Here is a 20,709-nt window from a genome sequence, read left to right as displayed (position 1 = left end):
ACAGAGAGACAGAAAGCGAGAAATCACCCCCCAGGGGGGATGGCCACGCCGCAATCCCTTCTCCTCCATTCTCCTCTCGGGATCTTGGGCATGCACGCACACGCGCCCGGCGTGAGTTTTAAGCCACCCGGTCCGGGACGCGAACTGCGGTCGACTACGTGGGAGTCCAGCGACATAGCCATTACGCTAACTGCTGGTCCCGCATTGGTAAATTCTTTCAGATTTTGTTTATCTGAGAATGTTTTTTATCTTTTCGTCCCATTTGAAGGATAATCTTGCCGGATGTAGTATTCTTGGTTGAAATTGGTTTTCTTTTAACGTTTGGAGTGTATCTTCCCATTCTTTCCTTGCTTGTACTCTTTCCACTGAGGGTTCCGATGTTAGCCTAATGGGATAACCTTTGTAAGTAAGTTGGCGTTTCTCCCTTGCCATTTTAAAAATCTTTTCTTTATCTGTGATTTTGGCCAATCTGGCTATGATGTGCTGTGGAGAGGGTTTTCTTGTGTTAAATTTATTCAAGGTCCTTTTTGTTTCTTGAATCTGGATGTTTGAATACTTCTCTAGGTTTGGAAAGTTTTCCCAAGATTTCACGGACTAGATTATCAATACCCATATTAGATTCTTCACCTCCTGGGATACCAATTATTCAGCTGTTCGAGTGTTTAATAATATCTAGTATTTTCCATATGTTATTCTCATTGGGGGGGGTATTTTTCATTCTTTTTGGTGATTTTTTTTCTATGTCAGAGATTTGTCTTCTGCACCCAAGATTCAATCTTCTGCATGTTATAATCTGTTTTTAATACTTTGAAGGGAGATTTTGTTCTTCTGCATTACAGACTTCAACTCTAGAAGTTCCATTTGATTCTTCTTTATATTGTTCTTTCTCCTCCTTCAAGTCATGAAAGGATCTCCTCATCTCCTGGAGTTCAGCATCTCTTCTCTCTTCCATCTCATAGAGCTTTGTTGCCATCAATTTTCTGAATTCCTTTTCTGACATTTCAATAATACCCTCTGATTATTCCCAACTTGGAGACAAGTTGTGGTGTTTTCTTGTTGGAGATGTATTACATGGTTTTCTCACACTTGAGGCTCTTCTCCGACTTATGGTCCTATGGGGATGTACTCACTTTTGACTAATTTGTTGGAAAAGGTTTCTGCAACTGTGAGCTTGTGTGTTTCCCTTTAGTGTGAGGAACTTCCGTGCCACTTTCTCTCTTCTTCTGTGTTTTGTAATGTGGTATTCACAGGAGGAGTTCTGAGTTCAGATTTATGGAGAGGAGCATCTCCCCTTTGCTGCTGATTCAGTGGTGGTGGGGGGTGGGATTTCTCTGAGCCTAGCAAAATTCAGCTGTTCAGCTACTATGCACCTATTTGTACACTCACTGGCTGGAAGCTGAGCAGCAAAATGAGAAAGTAAGGTAGAAGGAAAAGAGAATACAAAATGAAAAAAAAAAGAAAAAGAAAAAAAGGAAGAGAGAAAAAAGATAAAAAATGTCATTCCCTCCTACTTTTCTTTTTATTTATTTTTTTCGAGAAGTTTTTTGCTGTAGAGCACGTGCGCTCGCTAGACAGACAGAGACAGAGAGACAGAAAGCGAGAAATCACCCCCCAGGGGGGATGGCCCCGCCACAGTCCCTTCTCCTCCATTCTCCTCTCAGGATCTTGGGCACGCACGCACACGCACCCGGCGTGAGTTTTAAGTCATCGGGTCTGGGACGCGAACCGCGGTCAACTACATGGGAGTTCAGCGACATAGATAGCCATTACACCCTCCTACTTTTCTAGCTATGGGCCAGGGAGGTGCGGTTGGAAGAGGGAAGCTGCTCAACTTCATGCTGGTCCCTGAAATAGGCTGAGTACCTCAGATGTTTCCTGCAATGTCTCTGTCCTATGTGGAGGGAGGAGGGTAAGAATTAGCAAAAGAAAGGATTAGGAGAAATAGATTTTAAAAAGAGAAAAGGTTTTTTTCTCTTTTTAGCTACCTACCTTTCTAGCTATGTGACAGAAAGGTGAGGTTGGAAGAGAGGGCTGCAACTCCCAGGGCAGCTCAGTCCTCATGCTGGTCCCTGAAATGGGCAAGGTCCCTTGCATGTAGATGTCTCCCCTGTCCGTTCTAGCTGTGGACCAGGGAGATGAGGTTGGAAGAGGTGGGGGCGGAGGCTCAGGCTACTCGGGCCTCACACTGGTCCCTGGAATGGGGGAGCTGTACACATTTCTTTCACAGGAGTTTTATTATTTGTATAAAGCACAGTCCATAAAATATCAATGAGCTGATTGTCAGATTTCACGTTTGTTTTTTCTGTGTTCCAGATAGCAGTCCTTTCCCCTCGTCCATTCCACATGCTTTCCAGATCAACTTTAACAGTTTGTATACAGCGCTGTGTGAACAGCAGACATCTGATCAAGCAACCCTCCTCTTGTACACTTTGCTGCATCAGAATAGTAATATCAGAACATACATGTTGGCTCGCACAGATATGGAAAATCTTGTGAGTATCACACTAAATGAGCCATGATTGCTATATTTCTGATTTTCCATGCTTTTCTGTATTTTATATTTTGAATAACAGTTTGTTTTTCCAAGAGGCTAAGGCTGTTTGCCTGGTTGCCACGAGGTGGTCAAGAAATAGGTAAGGAGATGTCACCAGACACAGGCCGAGGATACGAGTGTGTGTCTTCAGTATACCGGCCCGTCTGGTAGGGATGGCCTCACAGAGAGGATCACAGCAGCATCACTGTGCCCAAAATCCCGAGAGAGACTGGAGGGGGAGGGATTGCAGTGTGGCCAACCCACCCCCTCCACTGGGTGATCTCTTACTTTTTCTCTCTTTGTCTCTCTCTGGGGAGTGCACGTGTCCTATGGGGGGAAAAAAAGAAACAAAGAAAAGAAAAAGCCTAACTAATTCATTCTAGCTGTTAGAGGGGCCAGTAGGCGAAGTGACAGTTAAGGCTCTAGACTCCTACATGGCTGACCACAGTTCAAATCCTAGACCTGGTGGCTTGCTTTCTCACTTTTCGTCATTCTCTCTCTCTCTCTGGTGAGCACACATGCCCTATAGCAAACTTAAAAATGAGAACAATAATAATAAATAAAATAAAATTTTTAAATAGATCATTAAAAAATGTTAGAACAGTTATGTGAGTTCAGAATGGTTGGAGGATACATAATCAGTGTATAAAACCAATATGCGGGACCAGCAGTTAGCGTAATGGCTATGTCGCTGGACTCCCATGTAGTCGACCGCGGTTCGTGTCCCGGACCTGGTGGCTTAAAACTCACGCCGGGCGCATGTGCGTGCGTGCCCAAGATCCCGAGAGGAGAACAGAGGAGAAGGAATTGTGGCGTGGCCATGCCCCCTGGGGGGTGATTTCTTGCTTTCTGTCTCTCTGTCTGGCGAGCACACGTGCCCTATAGCGAAAAACCTCTCCAAAAAAAAAGGAAAAAGAAAAAAAAAAACCAATATGCAAAACTCATTTGTATTTTTATGCATCAGCAATGAACAAACCAAAAATGAAATTAAGAAAATATTTACATTCACAATAGTATAAAAACAATAGAATAAAATACTTAGGGGACCAGTAGTTAGCGTAATGGCTATGTCGCTGGACTCCCATGTAGTCGACCGCGGTTCGTGTCCCGGACCTGGTGGCTTAAAACTCACGCCGGGCGCATGTGCGTGCGTGCCCAAGATCCCGAGAGGGGAATGGAGGAGAAGGGATTGCGGCGTGGCCACCCCTCTGGGGGGTGATTTCTCGCTTTCTATCTCTCTGTCTCTCTCTGTCTGTCTGGCAAGCGCACGTGCCCTATAGCAAAAACCTCTCCCCATAAAAGAAAGAATAAAATACTTAGAAGCAAGTTTAACAAATAGGTACAAAACTTATACTTGTAAAACTCTGAAATTTTATCAAAAGAAATGGAAAAGCATCCCACAGGTATGACTAGTCAGAATCCTAGTTGACTTCTTTATAGAAATTGGCCAGATGATTCTAAAATTTGTATAAAGCAAAGCAAAGCAAAACAAAACAAAACAAAAAAACCCAGTGACAGTCTCATTAATTGTGGTACCCTTGGTTCCTGGAATTTAGTAGTGCTCATGCACTGAACTTCATACTTCAGAGCAAATATTTGCTACAACTTGTAAAATGATATAGGACCCAGAGCTGCTTTATCCCCCCTCGCTAGAGGGCGTATGTGTGCATGCCATAGAGAGAGACAGAAACGGGGAGAGGAGAAAGTGCTCTCCATAGGGAAAGGTCTTGCTGCAGTCCCTCCTTCTCTAGCTCTCCCGCTTTTGGGAACACATGTATACACACCTAGCATGTTTTTCAGGTCTGAGACTTGAATGGCACAGTTAGCCATGTGGGGTGTGGCTGCGTTAACCACCAGGCCATAGAGTCAAGCCAAGGGCCACATTTTTGAAGTCCGCTATGATAGGTGCACCTCCTGAATCATGTGCCCCAACATGCTGGTGTAGCAGACTGTTTCTGTGGGGTTTGTAAACCTGCCTGTGCTCTAGGGACTTGTATATATGAAAAAGTTACTCATTACAGGTTATGATCTGGTTTGGATATAGAGTCTCTGCTCATTTTCAAGCATTCAGAGGATAGTATTCATGGCAGTTTTGCATAAGACTGATAAGTAGCCGGGACCAGCAGTTAGCGTAATGGCTGTCGCTGGACTCCCATGTAGTTGACCGTGGTTCGCGTCCCGGACCCGGTGGCTTAAAACTCACACTGGGTGCGTGTGCGTGTGTGCCCAAGATCCTGAGAGGAGAATAGAGGAGAAGGGATTGCGACGTGGCCATCCCCCCTGGGGGGTGATTTCTCCCTTTCTGTCTCTGTCTCTGTCTGTCTGGCGAGGGGAGCATACACGCCCTATAGTAAAAACCTCTTCAAAAAAAAAAAAAAAAAGACTGGTAAGTAGCTAGTCTGCCTATATTTGATAATCGTTTAGTAATCTGCTTACCTTCATTAGTAAGGAATGAATAAATTGAAGATGTCAATGTAATAATTTGAAATAAACCAAATTGGACTATATGTAAACAGGGTTATAAAATTTAATGTTTAACAGATATATACTGAAGAGTAAATGTCAATATGCAGGTTGAAAAAATATATCTTGGCTTGTAGTAATCTATTGGATATATGTTCATTTGAAATATATTTTTAGTTTATTAGCATTAAAATAGGAGTGATGATAAGCACATACAGTAAAACTTTTGTTTTGTTTTTGGAAGGGTTTTGCCATAGGGCGAGTGTGTTCACCAGAGAGAAATAGTGACAGTGAGAGGTAAAGTGTGAAATCACCCCTCAGGGGGAATGGCCGTGCTGCAGTTCCTTCTCCTCTATTCTCTTCCTGGGACCTTAGGCATGAGCCCAGCGTGATTTTTAAGTTGCCAAATCTGGGACTCGAACCATGGTTAGACATGTAGGAGTTCAGCATCTTAACAACCATGCCACCTGTTAGCCCCCATGAAAACATTTTTCATTTCAGGCTGTGTTTCTCCCCGGTCCCCACTTATTTCGTTAGGTTCGGGAGGGCGATGTGACTTGTTATAAACTTCAAACAAACCTTGAGCCTGAAAGCTCTCTGGAAATCCAAGTTTTGTGTTAAATAGACCCTCAGAGATCTTCACGGAGTTAGGATGATTTTCTCTACCGGTGTCTTTGCTATGTATAGGGAAAGTACATTCAGTCAGAAGCAAGTTGTATGTACTTTTTCTTCTAAAGAGAAATATAACTATGGTATTAAGCAGAGGGTATAAAGTAAAGGTGTATAAGTTTAAAGCATTTGATCTTCATAATAAAAATATTTAAATAGTAAATTATACTTATTTCTTAGGTTTTACCAATTCTTGAGATCTTGTATCATGTTGAAGAAAGAAATTCACACCATGTGTATATGGCCCTTATAATACTGTTGATACTTACAGAGGATGATGGCTTCAATAGATCCATCCACGAAGTGGTAAGTTTCCATTGCTATGGAGTTGGAGTTACGGGACAGGCATGCCCTTCCAGGTGATTAACATGGTCTTAACATTGCGTTTCTTCTGTCTTCTCCTCCTGGCAGTTTTTTTGTGAGAACCTGGATTAGAAGTAGTATGTTTTTCTTCAGATTTATGACGTAGTGTTTTTTGTCTGAATGGCTATTAGCCATTATTAAAAACTCTCTTAGTAACTAGTCCCAACAGGATGAGAAATGAAGGAAAAGGGATTGTAGTGCGACCGTGGCCCCTTGGAAGTGCTTTCTATCCCTTACTTGCTTTCTGTCTGTCTTTGGTGAGCAACTGCATTCTTTTACAAAAAAATAACCAAACAAAAAAAACCTCTCAGAATGTTCCTTTAGAATGGTTGTAAATATCTTTGCTGCTACTGGGTTCATTCATCTTTTCTGTTTTGTTTCCACTTTTTAGTTATGTTGGCAATCACAAGCTAGTTTGCTCTTTGCATACAGACTAAGAAAAGGAATGGGGAACAAAGGGAAGATGATTTGGAAAAATTGATTTTTAAAAATGTATTTACATTTTTTTTAGTTTGCTATAGGGTGTGTGCACTCGCTGGAGAGAGTGAAAGAAAGTGAGAAATCACCCCCCCAGACGGAAAGGCCATACTGCCATCCCATTTTCTCTTGGGATTTTGGGCACATATGCCCGGTGTGATTCTCGTCACCAGGTCTGGGACTCTAACCGCCCAGCCGGCCATGTGGTATCCAGCCACCTCAATCCCCATGCCACCTGCTGGCTGTGATTCCTGCTTTTTAAAATGAGCATAACAGAATTGAACTCTTTAAATTTGAGTTCTATTGGAGAGTTCTAGGCCCAAGATATTTACTTAGTTGGTTAGTTAGTCAGTTGTCTATTTATTTGTTGTGATTTTCAAGGTGCCAGGTCTAGGACTCGAACCACAGTTGACCATGTGGGAATCCAGCACCTTAACCACTATGCCACCTGCTATCCCCATAGTTTCATGCTATTTTTAATAAGGCTACCATGCACATTTTTGGATATACATTTTGATGAACATTTATGCTTACTTTTCTTGGCTTTATAACTAGAAGTAGATTTACTAGATTATAAGATAGTGTATTTAACTTTAAGAGGCACTTTTTATTTTTAATGTTGCCAGCAGACACATGCATTTTCCAGATAGAAAGAGGGAAACCGAGACAGCACCCCTATGGAGCATGGTCACACCACAATCCTTTTCTCCTCCTTTTACCCTTCCTTTCAGGATTTGTGGCACACGTGTACACGTATCTGGTATGTTTTTCACACTGGTGGTTCTGGGACTTAAACCACACAGTTGGCCTTGTGGGATCTAACCTTAACCACCGTGCCACCAGCTGGCCCAAGAGATATTTTATATATACTGATAATTAGAATAGTGTCTTGATTAGATTCAACATATCTCTCATTTAGATTATTCAGTTTCTAGAAGTGGCTGCTGTGCTGCCTGTCTTTATGTTTTTGTCTGATACCTGTGTTTCAAATCTGCTGTAGAAATGCCTCAACTTAACTTAGAAGATGCTTCTTGGTTACTGAGGCCTGCAGGTGTGCACCAGAGCTGCCTGCTCTCGTTGAAGATATGGGCTCTTTCACATGGCTGGCCTCATTCTCGTGAACACGAGCCTGGAGGTTTTCTGGGGTCTGTTGAGAAAGCTCTACTTCCTTTTCAAGAGGCACCTAGCTCTTCTTTCCTTCACTTTTAAACTTCGAGACTGACCGTTCCTTCTGTTACCTTTATCCCGTACGCCATCTTTCAGCCTTATCTCTCTTTTTTGTTTACTAATGATATCTTCCTCTGCTTTCCAGACCCTGTTTTTATTTATTTGTTTGTTTGTTTTTCTCCCTTTCTCTCTTTTACTTAAGGGGGAAGGAGAAGTATACACATTAGTGTAATTTGTTTACTTGAATGGAAAATCTCTCACCTTTCAAACTCAACTTTAGAATAAAGCCATGGCTTAGTAAAAACTGTGGACAGAGGGCCAGCAGGTGGCATGGGAGGTTAAGGCACTTGATCCCACGTGGCCGACCGTGTGGGTTGAGTTCCGAACCCGGTGGCTTGAAAATCACACCAAGTGGGACCAGCGTTAGCGTAATGGTTATGTCGCTGGACTCCCATGTAGTTGACCGTGGTTCAAGTCCCTGACCCGGTGGCTTAGAAAAACTCACGCTGGGCACGTGTGCGTGCATGCCCAAGATCCCAAGAGGAAAATAAAGGAGAAGGGATTGCGGCGTGGCCATCCCCCTTGGGGGGTGATTTCTCACTTTCTGTCTCTCTGTCTCTGTCTTGCGAGCACACGTGCCCTATAGCAAAAACCTCCCCCCCCCAAAAAAAATTACGCCAAGTGTGTGTGTCCAAAATCCTGAGAGGAAAATGGAGAAGAAGGGATTACAGCTTGGCCATCCCCTTGTGGGGTGATTTTTTACTTTCTCATTCTGTTTCTTTCTGGTGAGTGCGCAAGCCCTATACCAAAAACAAAACAAATGAAAAACTGTGGACATAAAGCAATTTCTTTTTCTTTAAAGCAATCATTTTTACATCAATTTTTATTCCTCATTACAGATATTAAAAAATATTACTTGGTATTCAGAACGGGTTTTAACTGAAATTTCATTGGGGAGTCTCCTGATTCTGGTCGTAATAAGAACCATTCAATATAACATGACAAGGACAAGAGTAAGTATTTCAAAGCTATTTTTGAATCTTTATGTGCACATGGTACAATTAAAACTGTAGTTTAAAGCAATGCCAATATTTAGAGTGCTAAAATTCTTATGCAAATGGTGGGAAAATACAGATCAGCATGTTCCTAATATAATGTAATCTCCATTTCCTCATATCCAATGGTTGTATGAGATATTTTATATGAGATAGAAAATAGCAGTGTAAAATGTTCAGGTGGAAGCTGTTGTGAATCTTTGCTGGCTTTGCCTTTTAAAAGCAGCAACAGGGAACCAGCAGTTAGCGTAATGGCTATGTCACTGGACTCCCACGTAGTCGACCACGGTTCGCATCCTGGACCCGGTGGCTTAAAACTCACGCCAGGCATGTGTGCATGCATGCCCAGGATCCCGAGAGGAGAATGGAGGAGAAGGGATTGCGGCGTGACCATCCCCTTTGGGGGGGTGATTTCTCGCTTTCTGTCTCTATGTCTCTCTCTGTCTGTCTGACGAGTGTATGTGCCCTATAGCAAAAACCTCTCCAAAAAAAAAAAAAAGTAGCAACTATGGGGGCCAGCAGATGACGTAATGGTTATGTCGCTGGACTCCCACATGGTCAACCACAGTTTAAGTCCCTGACCTGACGGCTTCAAATTCATACTGGGCTCTCATGTGTGTGTGTGCCCAAAATACTGAGAGAAGACTGGAGGAGAAGAGATTGTGGAGTGGCCATCCCCTCTAGGGGGTGATTTCTCGCTTTCTGTTCCATTTATCCAGTGAGCATATGTATCCTATGGCAAAAATCTCTTTTGGAAAAAAAAAAAGAGCAACAGCGACAAAGTGTGAGAAGACGTGAGTATAAGAGAATATGAATTCAAGCAGGAAAGAAAACTAGAAACGAGTGAATACTTGAAGCAATAAAAGAAAAGTTTCTACCAGATTCTATTTGAAGTACCTGGGAGCAAATTTCAATTCTGGTCAATAGAAATAATGTCAAAGAAAAGCAATGTACAGAATTCATAGCTAAGAGAAATGGTCAGATTTCCTGAACAAATTTCCCTCTTTGGGACTTTATGTAGACACATGTCCATATTTTATATCTGAAACTCGAGGAGCCAGATATGTTTTAGAATGAAGATTCTTTTGTATTTTAGAAAGATAATTATAGTGTGTATACTGTACTGTTTGTAACCATTAGAGTTTGCAGCAACCCACTGGAATTAAACATTAATATTTCTGGAGCAGAATATTTCAACATTCACCGCAGTGGGTGGTGATGAAGACCATCAACAGCATCATATTCTTTTATGTCACATGTTGCTTCCAACTGAGTTGGGAAAATACTGCATTTTCAGTGCCTTATAGATCTGGGAATTAGGAAAAAGAAACTGTGACCTGAACTTTTTAAAAAATTATTTAATTTAACTTTATTCATTTATTATTATTCTTCATTGACCAGAGAGAGAGAGAGAGAGAGCAAGCTACTACTTGAACCACAGTCAGCCATGTAGCACCTTAACCACCTGCCAGCCCCTAACCTGAACTTCCTTTTTTTTTGAGAGGTTTTTGCTATAGGGCACATACACTCACCAGAAAGAGAGAGAAAGACAGAGAGTGAAATTGAGAAATCGCCCCCTGGGGGGATGGCCATGCCACAATCCCTTCTCCTCCATTCTCCTCTTGGGATCCTGGGCACGCATGCACATGCACCCAGCATGAGTTTAAGCCACCGGGTCTGGGACTTAAACCGTGGTCGACTACATGGGAATTCAGTGACATAGCCATTACGCCAACTGCTGGTCCCAGCCTAACCTGAACTTTCTAAAATCAGTGACAGTTGAGTTTGCATTTACTTCTAGTTAACCTTGCTTAACATACATGGAAGACTTGATGTATGTTTTAACTTCTGGTTTCTAACAGGATAAGTATCTTCACACAAATTGCTTGGCAGCGCTAGCCAACATGTCGGCACAGTTTCGTTCTCTCCATCAGTATGCCGCCCAGAGGATCATCAGGTAAACATCAGTTTTAAAAGAAATTCTGATTTTTTAAAATTTGCTTTCACTGACTTACTGGGAAGGATACTGTGATGGCCCCTTTTAAAATATTATCTGTGAAGGATATAAAATTTTGTCACCTTCTTGTTTGATTGAAATATCTTGTTCATTTTTGTTTTCTAAACTTACTTTTTAATAAAGTTAATTGTATTGACTTTCAACCTTTTTATACAATCTAGTTTTAACTGTTGTGTGAGCTTTTTACTTAAGAGGAGGTGGAAGTGTATTTCTTAGCAATGCAAACTAAATCTGAACATTTGTTGAACACATCCCATTTTGAAGCAGTTGTCTGTGTTTGTTTTAGAGAATTCTTTCCATAGCAGTTTACCCTTGTATCAGTATCCTCTGGCTGCTATAACAAATTACCACAAATTAGTGACTTAAAATAACATAAATTTTGTTATCTTACAATTCTATAGATTGGCAGTTCAGAATGGGTCTCATTGGGTTAAAATAAGGGTGTTAGCAGTGCTGCATTTTCTTCTGGAGCCTGTGCAGGAGGACATTCCCTTGCCTTTTCTTACTATTAGAGGCTGCTCGCATTTCTTGGCTCTTGTCCCTTCCTTTCTTTTCAGAGCCTGCAACTGGAACTTGTTGAATTCTCACATCTCATCACTCTGACCTCTTCTTATGGTTCCTTCAACTACTTTAAGGACCCTTGTGATTACCTTTTCCCTGACTGAATAATTCAGGATGATCTCATGTTAAGGCCTTTACATAATCATATGCAAAAACATGTCCTTTTATTCTATAAAGTAACAAATTCATAAGTTCAGGGGATTGATTAGCACATGGACCTTTTGGGGGACAGCATTATTCTATCTCCTAAAACCAGTGTCACCAGAAACCCCTCTTTCTTCTCCATCCTTTAATAAAGACATGATCTTTAAAGGGAGGAAAGCTAATAATTAACCAATCACAAATTAACATCATTTGCAAAGATTTTGAACATATAGGGCACTTTTTGTCTTACGATAGGATGCTCAGTACTGTTCACACAGCTGTCAAGCAGAACATTCGTTGTATCAGTCAGTGAAGTCATACTGGTTCCATTCATTCTTGCTTGGACAGGACAGTTTTGACCATTAGTTTTTACTCTGCAGTGATGGGTGGTGATCATTTTTAAGCTCATTGATATCAGCCATTGGTTATGCCTTTGTCAATCTGTGCTCATTTTTAACAATGACTCAAAATTAACTTAGGGTTTTTTGTCTGTTTGTTCTGCAGCACTTAATAGAGGATATTTTGTATTGACTTATTTATATAATTTAGGTCCAGTTTTTATACATTCTATTGAATTGTAGTTCAGAAATTGTCTAGTTGGCCTACCCCGGGCTAACGTGAACTGCATGATTTACAGTAAACATAGCAGTCTCCTCATACCTTGATTCTGATGAGCTAAAAGTAAACTTTTTTTTTTTTTTTTGGAGAGATTTTCACTGTAGGGCGCGTGCGCTCGCCAGACAGACAGAGAGAGACATAGAGACAGAAAGCGAGAAATCACCCCCCAGGGGGGATAGTCATGCCGCAATCCCCTCTCCTCCATTCTCCTCTCGGGATCTTGGACACGCATGCACACGCGCCCGGCGTGAGTTTTAAGCCACCGGGTCCGTGTCACGAACCGCGGTTGACTACGTGGGAGTCCAGCGACATAGCCATTACGCTAACTGCTGGTTCCCAAAAGTAAACTTTTATTCCCACATGGTATATTTAATTTCTGTGCTGCTTTGTGGTCTGTTTTCCATAGTGTATATGGAGTTTTATAATGGTTTCACAAAAATTTTATTACAAGATTAATTATTCTCAACTGATAAATAAATATCTGGCCTGTTCAGTGTAAAAATACCAAATGAACTTTTCAGAAATTAAGTTCTGATAAGATGTATTAGGCAAGATTAAATGAATATTTTCTAGATATAAAAGTTGGAGAAAATGGGGGACCAGCAGTTAGCGTAATGGCTATGTCGCTGGACTCCCACGTAGTCGATCGACCACGGTTCTGCATGCTGGACCCGGTGGCTTAAAACTCACGCCGGGCGTGTGTGCGTGTGTGCCCAGGATCCCAAGAAGAGAATGGAGAAGAAGGGATCGCGGCGTGGCCATCCCCCCGGGGGAGATTTCTCGCTTTCTGTCTCTCCCCCAGGGGGTGAGTTCTCGCTTTCTGTCTCTCTCTGTCTGTCTGGCGAGTGTACATGCCCTATAGTAAAAACCTCTCCAAAAAAAAAAAAGTTGGAGAAAATGCAAATTAAGCACTGTGTCCAGCATTTTATTTGTGATGGCACAAGTAGAAAACAAACCAATCATCTTTGAAGAAATAAGAAACATAATTTATGCTTGCCATGTGGCAATATTTAGATTAAGTATCATCAATAATGAGTAGTATTTTACTTTGTTTTAACGGACTTTTATTTAACATTCTATGAGTGCGGAACTGTATTAAACAATGCAAGGAATATCAAAAGCAGCACTAAAGATTCTTACTCTTTGGTAGCTAATAATGCAGTGGCAAGGATAAGACAAGGACTCTACCATTATTCATATAATATATAAGGGTCTTTGATATGAGGGGACTTGACAAAGTTCATGACGGTCTGGCCTGGTTGCATAATGGTTAAGTGCTATGCTTAGGGAACTGGATCCCACACTGCCAACTGTGGTTCAAATCCTGGACCTGTGACCTTTAATAAAATACAATACAGAGTAAAATGTTTTGTTGCTGTGAAAGTATCTGAATAAAGCTTTATAAACCTCCTTTACAGGATATAAATGTAAGGAATAATTTCTTATGACCGCTCAGCTATTATTCATATTTCATGACAGTGTATAGTCTGCAGACGCTTGATGTCCTAGAATAATCACGACAGATATGATTTGGGTTTTGCTCAACTTTATAAAGGTTTTTGACTATGCTACAAGTGTGGATATTTGATATGTCCATCACTTGGAATGATGAGATTATTCATTCAGTTTAGAAACATTTCTAAAGAGTCTATTATGCAAATACCCTCCTAGCAAACACAGGTGACACACACATTTCCATGAGCACAAGTCTAACTTTACACATCCTATAAAGTAGCACCTAACTGGGGCTACATATCCTACTGCAGTCATTGAATAGATATTTTTTTTTCCTGAAACTTTTTTTTGTAACTCAATTTACATTCCTTCTCTAAGCATCATCACAGCACACAAAATGCGATCTCCCATCCAGTACACACTGCATAGTGACTCAATCATGCACATTACAAAAAAAAAAAAAATTCCAATTCTAGTTCCTAGAATTATTTCCACCCCTCTTTCTGACCCTCTGTCCCTTCCCACTCTCCTCTCACACCACCTCCAGTGTCCAAAATTGTCCTCCATTCCCTTCCCACCCACATTGCATTGATCACACAATTTCCTACATAACCTGACTACTTTCAAAGGTGAGTTCACGCGTTACTACTAAGAAAACCAGTTTTAACTTAAATCAAAGAACCGCCAAGGAACTTTGCTTAAAGCCCGGAAACAGGTTAGGATTCTGTTCAAATGGTAGGTGCATGAACCTATCAGTCTCATATACTTTTATCTTCTGTTCTGGTTCAATTTTCCTGATTAAATTCTGGGATATAGTATTCAACTCCAGACTTGTCCCTATGATTAAGTTAGCTACTTTCTCAGTTTTTGGACTCTTATTTCCATGTATCTGCGTTTAGTTTTCCTGATACAGCACATCCTTGAGAACTTCTTGGAGGTCTGGTCTGGTGCTGGTAAATTCTTTCAGGTTTTGTTTATCTGAGAATGTTCTTGTCTTTTCTTCCCACCTGAAAGATAATCTTGCCGGATACAGTATTCTTGGCTGAAACTGCTTCTCTCTTAACACTTGGAATATATTTTCCCATTCTCTCCTCGCTCGTATTGTTTCCGATGAGAGATCTGCTGTTAGCCTGATGGGATGTCCTTTGTAGGTAACTTGATGTTTTTCTCTTGCTAATCTTAGTATCTTGTCTTTGTCTGCAGTTTTGGTCAACCTGGCTATAATGTGTCTTGGAGAAGATCTTCTTGGGTTGATTCTATTTGGGGTCCTTTGCATTTCCTGGGACTGGATCTTTGAATGCCTCTCTAGGTTTAGAAAGTTTTCTTGCAGGATTTCATGGAATAGATTATCAATGCCCTTATGGGTTTCCTCACCTTCTGGAATGCCAATTATCCAGATATTTGGACGTTTGATGGTACTTCTCGCATATTATTCTCAAATTTTTGGGCCATTTTCTCAGTCTTCGTGGTGGATTTTTCTAGACCAGCCATTTTCTCCTCTACATCTGAGATTCTATTTTCTGAATGATCTAGTCTGCTTTTAATACTTTCAAGGGAGGGTATTTGGATTGATTAGGGTCTTTGGTGATTCAATAAAATGTGGGGGGAAGATGGTATAGAAAGCAAACATAGATACCAGAGACAGTGTGGGAGGAGAGTGGGAGGTGGCAGAGGGTAAGAGATAGGGAACCAACGATGGGGGGAAAAAAGCAAAACATACAGAAAACAAGAAATGGAAGATCATTTGCTAAGAATAACATGTTTGTTGATGTGCTTGATTAAGACAATATACAGTATACGCTGGATGGAAAATCTCATTTTGTACGCTGTAATGATGTACAGTGAATGAATGCAAATAAATAAATTGAAAAAAAAAGAATCTATTATGTGCAAGGAATTGTTGTAAATTATAAAAAAGAAAATAATTGTTGGGAGCGGCAGGTGGTATGGTAGTTAAGGGTGCTGGACTCCCACATTGGCAACCATGGTTCCAGTCCTGGACCTGGCAGCTTGCTTTCTCACTTTCTCTCTCTCTCTCTCACTCACTCTGTCCCTCTCTGATCAAACTTAAAGAGAGAGAGAGAGAGAGAGAGGGAGGAAAGAAGAAAGAAAGAGAGAGGGAGGGAAGGAAGGACAATGAAAGGAAAGGAAGGAAAGGAAAGGAAAGGAAAGAAAAGGAAAGGAAAGGAAAGGAAAGAAAGAAAGAAAATTCTTATTTAAAAATTAGAAAAGAAAAGAAAACAATTGTTTACTTCCTGTCCTTTAGACTCCCTTTATTGACTAGATATCTCCCACCACCTCCTTGAACTGGTTTTTTCTCTACCCGTGGCTTAGCAGTTTTCACTGGTATTTGATTTTTGTCCCCTGGGAAACCTTTGACAGTATCTGGAGTTAGTGTTTTTGGTTGTCACAACTGGGAAGTTCTTCCTACTGCATCTAGTGGGTAGAGGACAGAGCTGTTGGTAAAGATCCTAAAATGCACCGGGCAGCACCCCATATCTGGCCCCAAATGTCTGTGGTGTCGAGGCTGAGAAGCCACGTCTCAGGGTGACACCGCCTGGGCCTGGTCCTGACCCTATGCTCATTGTCTCTGATTGTGGCTTGACACAAACCAGCCACCCCTGCCCTACAGAATTATTACAGTTCCCTGCTCTATCTTGAACCAGAACAATGTTGAGGCAGTTTCTGGTTTCACCTCTGCTTTCTGTAGGTGTTTCTTTTTCAACCAGCCTTTTGCCCCTCTGTTCTCTTTGTTCTTTCTTGAACCTGCAGTGGCTTCATCAGCTTGCCAAGCGTCCCTAGTTAATCTTGGGGGCCTTCTGACTTCGGGCCCAGTTGTTGCTAGCACAGTTGCTTCAGTTTAGGGAGAAAAGGAACTCCAGAGCCCTTGTGTCATCTTTGTAGCAGCCCAAGGGTCACTGGCAGTTTCTGGCCCGCGGGCTAGTTGCTGGGGCGGGAGCAGGCAGGAGAGATCAGGGGAAGAAAAAAGTTCCATGTTAGAAAATCTGGCTGTAGTTCCTGGGCTTTCGCTCAGAAGTGGGTGTGGGAAAGACAAGACGTGAGCGTCTTATCTGCCCGGTGTAGGTACTTGTGACACACTGGCCTGGCCTAAGCTTGAAAGTCTTATTGCTTAAGCAGAGTGATAATTACTGGAAATAAAGACTTGTGTTATATTTCTTTACATTCTTTTGTAGAGAGAGTCACCTTCAACTCTTGGTAGGCATATTATAGACTCTGTGTGTGTGTGTGTGTGTGTGTGTGTGTGTGTGTGTGTGTGTGTAGTTTTTGCTGTAGGATGTGCTTATTTGCTGGATAGATAGAGAGAGGAAAGTGAGAAAGCACCCTGCTGGAGGGATGGCCGTGCCAGAATCCTTTCTCCTCTACTCTCCTCCGGGATTCTGAACATGTATACGCACACACCTGGCTTTTTTTTTTTTTTTTTTTAGCCACTTATCTGTAACTCGAACAGCAAAGTCAACCATGTGGCTGGAGAGTGAAGAGGGGATTGTATCATAGTAATCCCCCCTGGGTGATTTCTTCTCATTTTCCTTCCCTCTGTCTCTGGTGAGGCCCACAGGGCCCTTTATGCTGTAACACATCCTCGGCCTTAGCTGGCCTGGATTATGGGCACATAAGTGTATGCCCGTTGTGCTCAGAGAGGTCCTGGGATGTGAACCCAGGGCCTTTCCCATGTGCATCCACTGTACCACCACTTGGCCCCAGAATTTTAATAAATGCTTAGTGACTGGTTGTTAGAAGACAGTTTGGCAGCAGAATTTTAAGCTTAGTTCTGGTACCTACTGTTTTGAGACCTCATGGAAGTTGACTCGTCTCTGGTCACACTTTGTAGATCTGCTGCTGTTTGATTAGTTACGTTGATAATCTTGGGTTTATGAAATGCTTTAGGCAATGCAAGACATTTTTGAAAGTTGTCTGGTTTTTTAAAGCCTCTTGAGAATAAGTTGATACAAAACATAGGTTAAAATTATAATTAAAATTCTTTTTTTAAACAATTATTTTATTTAACTTTATTTACTTATTTTAATTTGAGCAGAGAGGGACAAAGTGAGTGAGAAAGAGAGAGGAAAGTGAGAAAGCAAGCCACCAGGTCTAGGACTCTAACTACGGATAGCCATGCGGAAGTCTAGTGCCCTTAATCGCCTCACCACCTGTTGCCCCCCCCCCTTTTTTTTCTGAGACAAGGAGAGGGTAAATGAAAAATCACCCATTGAGATACACTGCAATCCCTTTTCCTGCAGCCTCCACTTGAGTTTTTTGAGAGCCCACATGCACCCCACATGCTTTTCTTTTTTTTTTTTTTTTTTTGAGAGAGTTTCACTGTAGGGCGCGTGCGCTCGCCAGACAGACAGAGAGAGACATAGAGACAGAAAGCGAGAAATCACCCCCCAGGGGGGATGGTCACGCCGCAATCCCTTCTCCTCCATTCTCCTCTCGGGATCTTGGGCACGCACGCACACGCGCCCGGCGTGAGTTTTAAGCCACCGGGTCCGGGACACGAACCGCGGTCGACTACGTGGGAGTCCAGCGACATAGCCATTACGCCAACTGCTGGTTCCCCACCCCACATGCTTTTGAAGTCACTGAATCTGGGACTTGAACCACAGTTGACTGTGTAAGAGTCCAGTGCCTTAACCACCACGCCACCTTCTGGTCCCTAATTAAAACTATTTTTTTTATAAGAAGAGTATAGTGGGGCCAGCAGCTAGTGTGGAGGTTAAGGTGCTGGATTCTCCTCTCACATGCCTGACAGTGGTTCGAGTCCTGGACCTGGTGTCTTGAAACTCATGCTGGGCATTAGTATGTGTGTACCCAAAGTCCCAAGAAGAGGATGGAAGAGAAGGGATATGGTAAGGCCATCCTTCCTAGGGGTGATGTTTCATTTTCTTTTTTTTCTCTGTATCTGTCTATCTCTCCAGCAAGTGCATGCACCTCATGACAAAAACCTTAAAAAACAGCTATTTTTGGCAAAACCTAATCATGGATTTTAAGAATTTTTAAGTTCTTGGAACCAGCAGGTGGCATAATGGTTATGTCGATGGACTCCCACATAGTTGACTGCGGTTCGAGTCCCAAACTTGGCAGCTTAAAAAACTCAGGCTGGGCACATGTATGTGTATGCCCAAGATCCCAAGAGGAGAATGGAGGAGAAGGGATTACGGTGTGTCCATCCACCCCGGAGGGTGATTTCTTGCTTTCTGTCTTTCTGTCTCTCTTTCTGGTGAGTTCACACGCCCTATAGCATAAACCTCTCTCTAAAAAAACAATTTTTTTAAGTTCTTAAGTTCATGGTTTAAACTTTCACTCTTTCTCCCAGTGAACACCGTCAGTAAAATGCCCTTCAGATTTTAACCAGGTTCACTGCTGTGCAGCTTCTTTGTGACTCAGCCCATGCTGGCATTTGTCATAAGCTGCCTTGTCCTCGCTGCACAGTAAGGGTACACATTTTCACCCAGCATTTTTCTTTTTTTTCAGACCATAAAAACATAAGTTAGTTATTTAACTCTGGGAAGTTAGCTTCTGAATTTTGAGCTAACATGGACCTTTCAGACATTTCAGGCCTGTGTAATCCAAGAAAGATATAGACAGTTTGTTTTTCTTAATCCTTTTTACTGTTACCCCCATCAGCCTTCCTCACTGCTATCCTATTGAAGCAAGTTTTAATGGGTTGTTTTTTCTGAACCAAACAGTACACCAGAAACCTGAAAGAGAATATTAATAAAAAAACTGGCCTGTTTGTTGTTGTGATGACTTTATGTTCTACATGTACAGAAATCTAAATATTTAATTTAGTAATATGACATCTGGTTAATTCTTGGCTGTGATATTTTAGGGATACTGACCTATTTTTAAAATACAATGTTTGGTAAATTCAGACCTGTCACCGTGAATATCTCTTCTCTCGTCCCTCTTTTGTTATATTTAAGACTAGAAAAAGTCTGGAGGCGTATGCAATTTAGGGTGTTGAATTTTCACAGTTGGTAAGTGACTGTCTCCACTTCATCCAAATCAAAAGCTGGTGCCGATTCCATAGCACTGTCATAGCAAGACGGGCGGAATGTTCCCTCTGAGGGAGACTCACCTTCATGGGAGCATGGACCCTAACTCCTGGGGCTTCTCTGCAGTTCAGAGTAGCCAAGTCCTTTTTAATCACCCCGTTCCTTCTCCCCACCCCTCCTTTTAGCTGCCTTCCAATGTACTAACATTACAATAGCAGCGATAGGAAAGATTTTGAATTTTAAAAAAAAACTATCTGAGACAAGACGTGTTGAGGTATAACAGTACATGTATATGGAAATTATCCTGGGAAATAAATATGGAAACGAATACAAGAATTGCTTAGTTTTTAGCCTGAAACTAGTATTTTTCTTACATCTAACCCTTGATAATAAATTTCATTTCTAATTCAGTAAATATTTATGGAGCTTCTGCTATATGCCTAGCACTACTGAAGGCCTCTTTAATTTGAGATTGTTTAGATTTTTATTTTACACTAATGCCACTGATTGTATCTAGAAATAAAGTGTTTGTTGTAATGGCTTTTAATTTGTAAAATTCAAATTCAATTTCAACTTCATTTTATTGTCTGATATTATTGTAGCAGGAAATTCTATCTTTAATGAAGTAATTTAATGAAGTAATTTTCTTTCTTTTTTTTTTTTTTTTGAGAGAGATTTTTGCTATAGGGCATGTGCGCTCACCAGCAAGACAGAGACAGAGACACAGAAAGCCAGAATTCCCCCCCCCGAGAGAGACAGAGAGAAAGCGACAAGTGTCCCCCCGGAGGATGGCCACACCGCAATCCCTTCTCCTCCATTCTCCTCTCAGGATCTTGGGCACGTATGCACACATGCTCAGCATAAGTTTAAGCCACTGGGTCCGGGACTCAAACTGCGGTTGACTACATAGGAGTCCAGTGACATAGCTACTAAGCTAACTGCTGGTCCCTGTGAAGTAATTTTCTGATACTAAGTTTTAATTAATAGTTTAGTCCTGCTTCTAAAACTTTGGTGAGTTATTTAACTTTTACTTTCCTTCTCTAAAATGAGTTATGATACCTATTCCCATTAAGTGTTATGAGCATTAATAATGGCTTACGAAGTTCTCTGCATCTCTGTTTTCTCCATTATTGTAACATTTTTTAAATATTTTTAATCCAAAAATAAACA

General features: G+C 41.5%; 1 protein-coding gene across 2 annotated transcripts in view; it reads left to right on the top strand.

The window, feature by feature from the left end:
* Positions 1-20,709, top strand: part of DYM (dymeclin) — a 445,444-nt gene that overhangs the window by 179,461 nt on the left and 245,274 nt on the right. For both annotated transcript variants that reach the window (XM_006144440.3, XM_027770270.1), the window contains exons 10-13: positions 2,314-2,492; positions 5,846-5,971; positions 8,572-8,685; positions 10,590-10,684. In XM_006144440.3, the coding sequence (XP_006144502.1) occupies positions 2,314-2,492; positions 5,846-5,971; positions 8,572-8,685; positions 10,590-10,684 (514 nt within the window). The remainder of the gene's footprint in view (positions 1-2,313; positions 2,493-5,845; positions 5,972-8,571; positions 8,686-10,589; positions 10,685-20,709) is intronic.

Source organism: Tupaia chinensis, unplaced genomic scaffold (genome assembly GCF_000334495.1).
Source record: "Tupaia chinensis unplaced genomic scaffold, TupChi_1.0 Scaffold000119_2, whole genome shotgun sequence".
In the NCBI taxonomy this organism is placed as follows: domain Eukaryota; kingdom Metazoa; phylum Chordata; class Mammalia; order Scandentia; family Tupaiidae; genus Tupaia; species Tupaia belangeri.
Note: the sequence above shows the minus strand (reverse complement) of the source record. Positions and strands in the feature narration are given on the sequence as shown.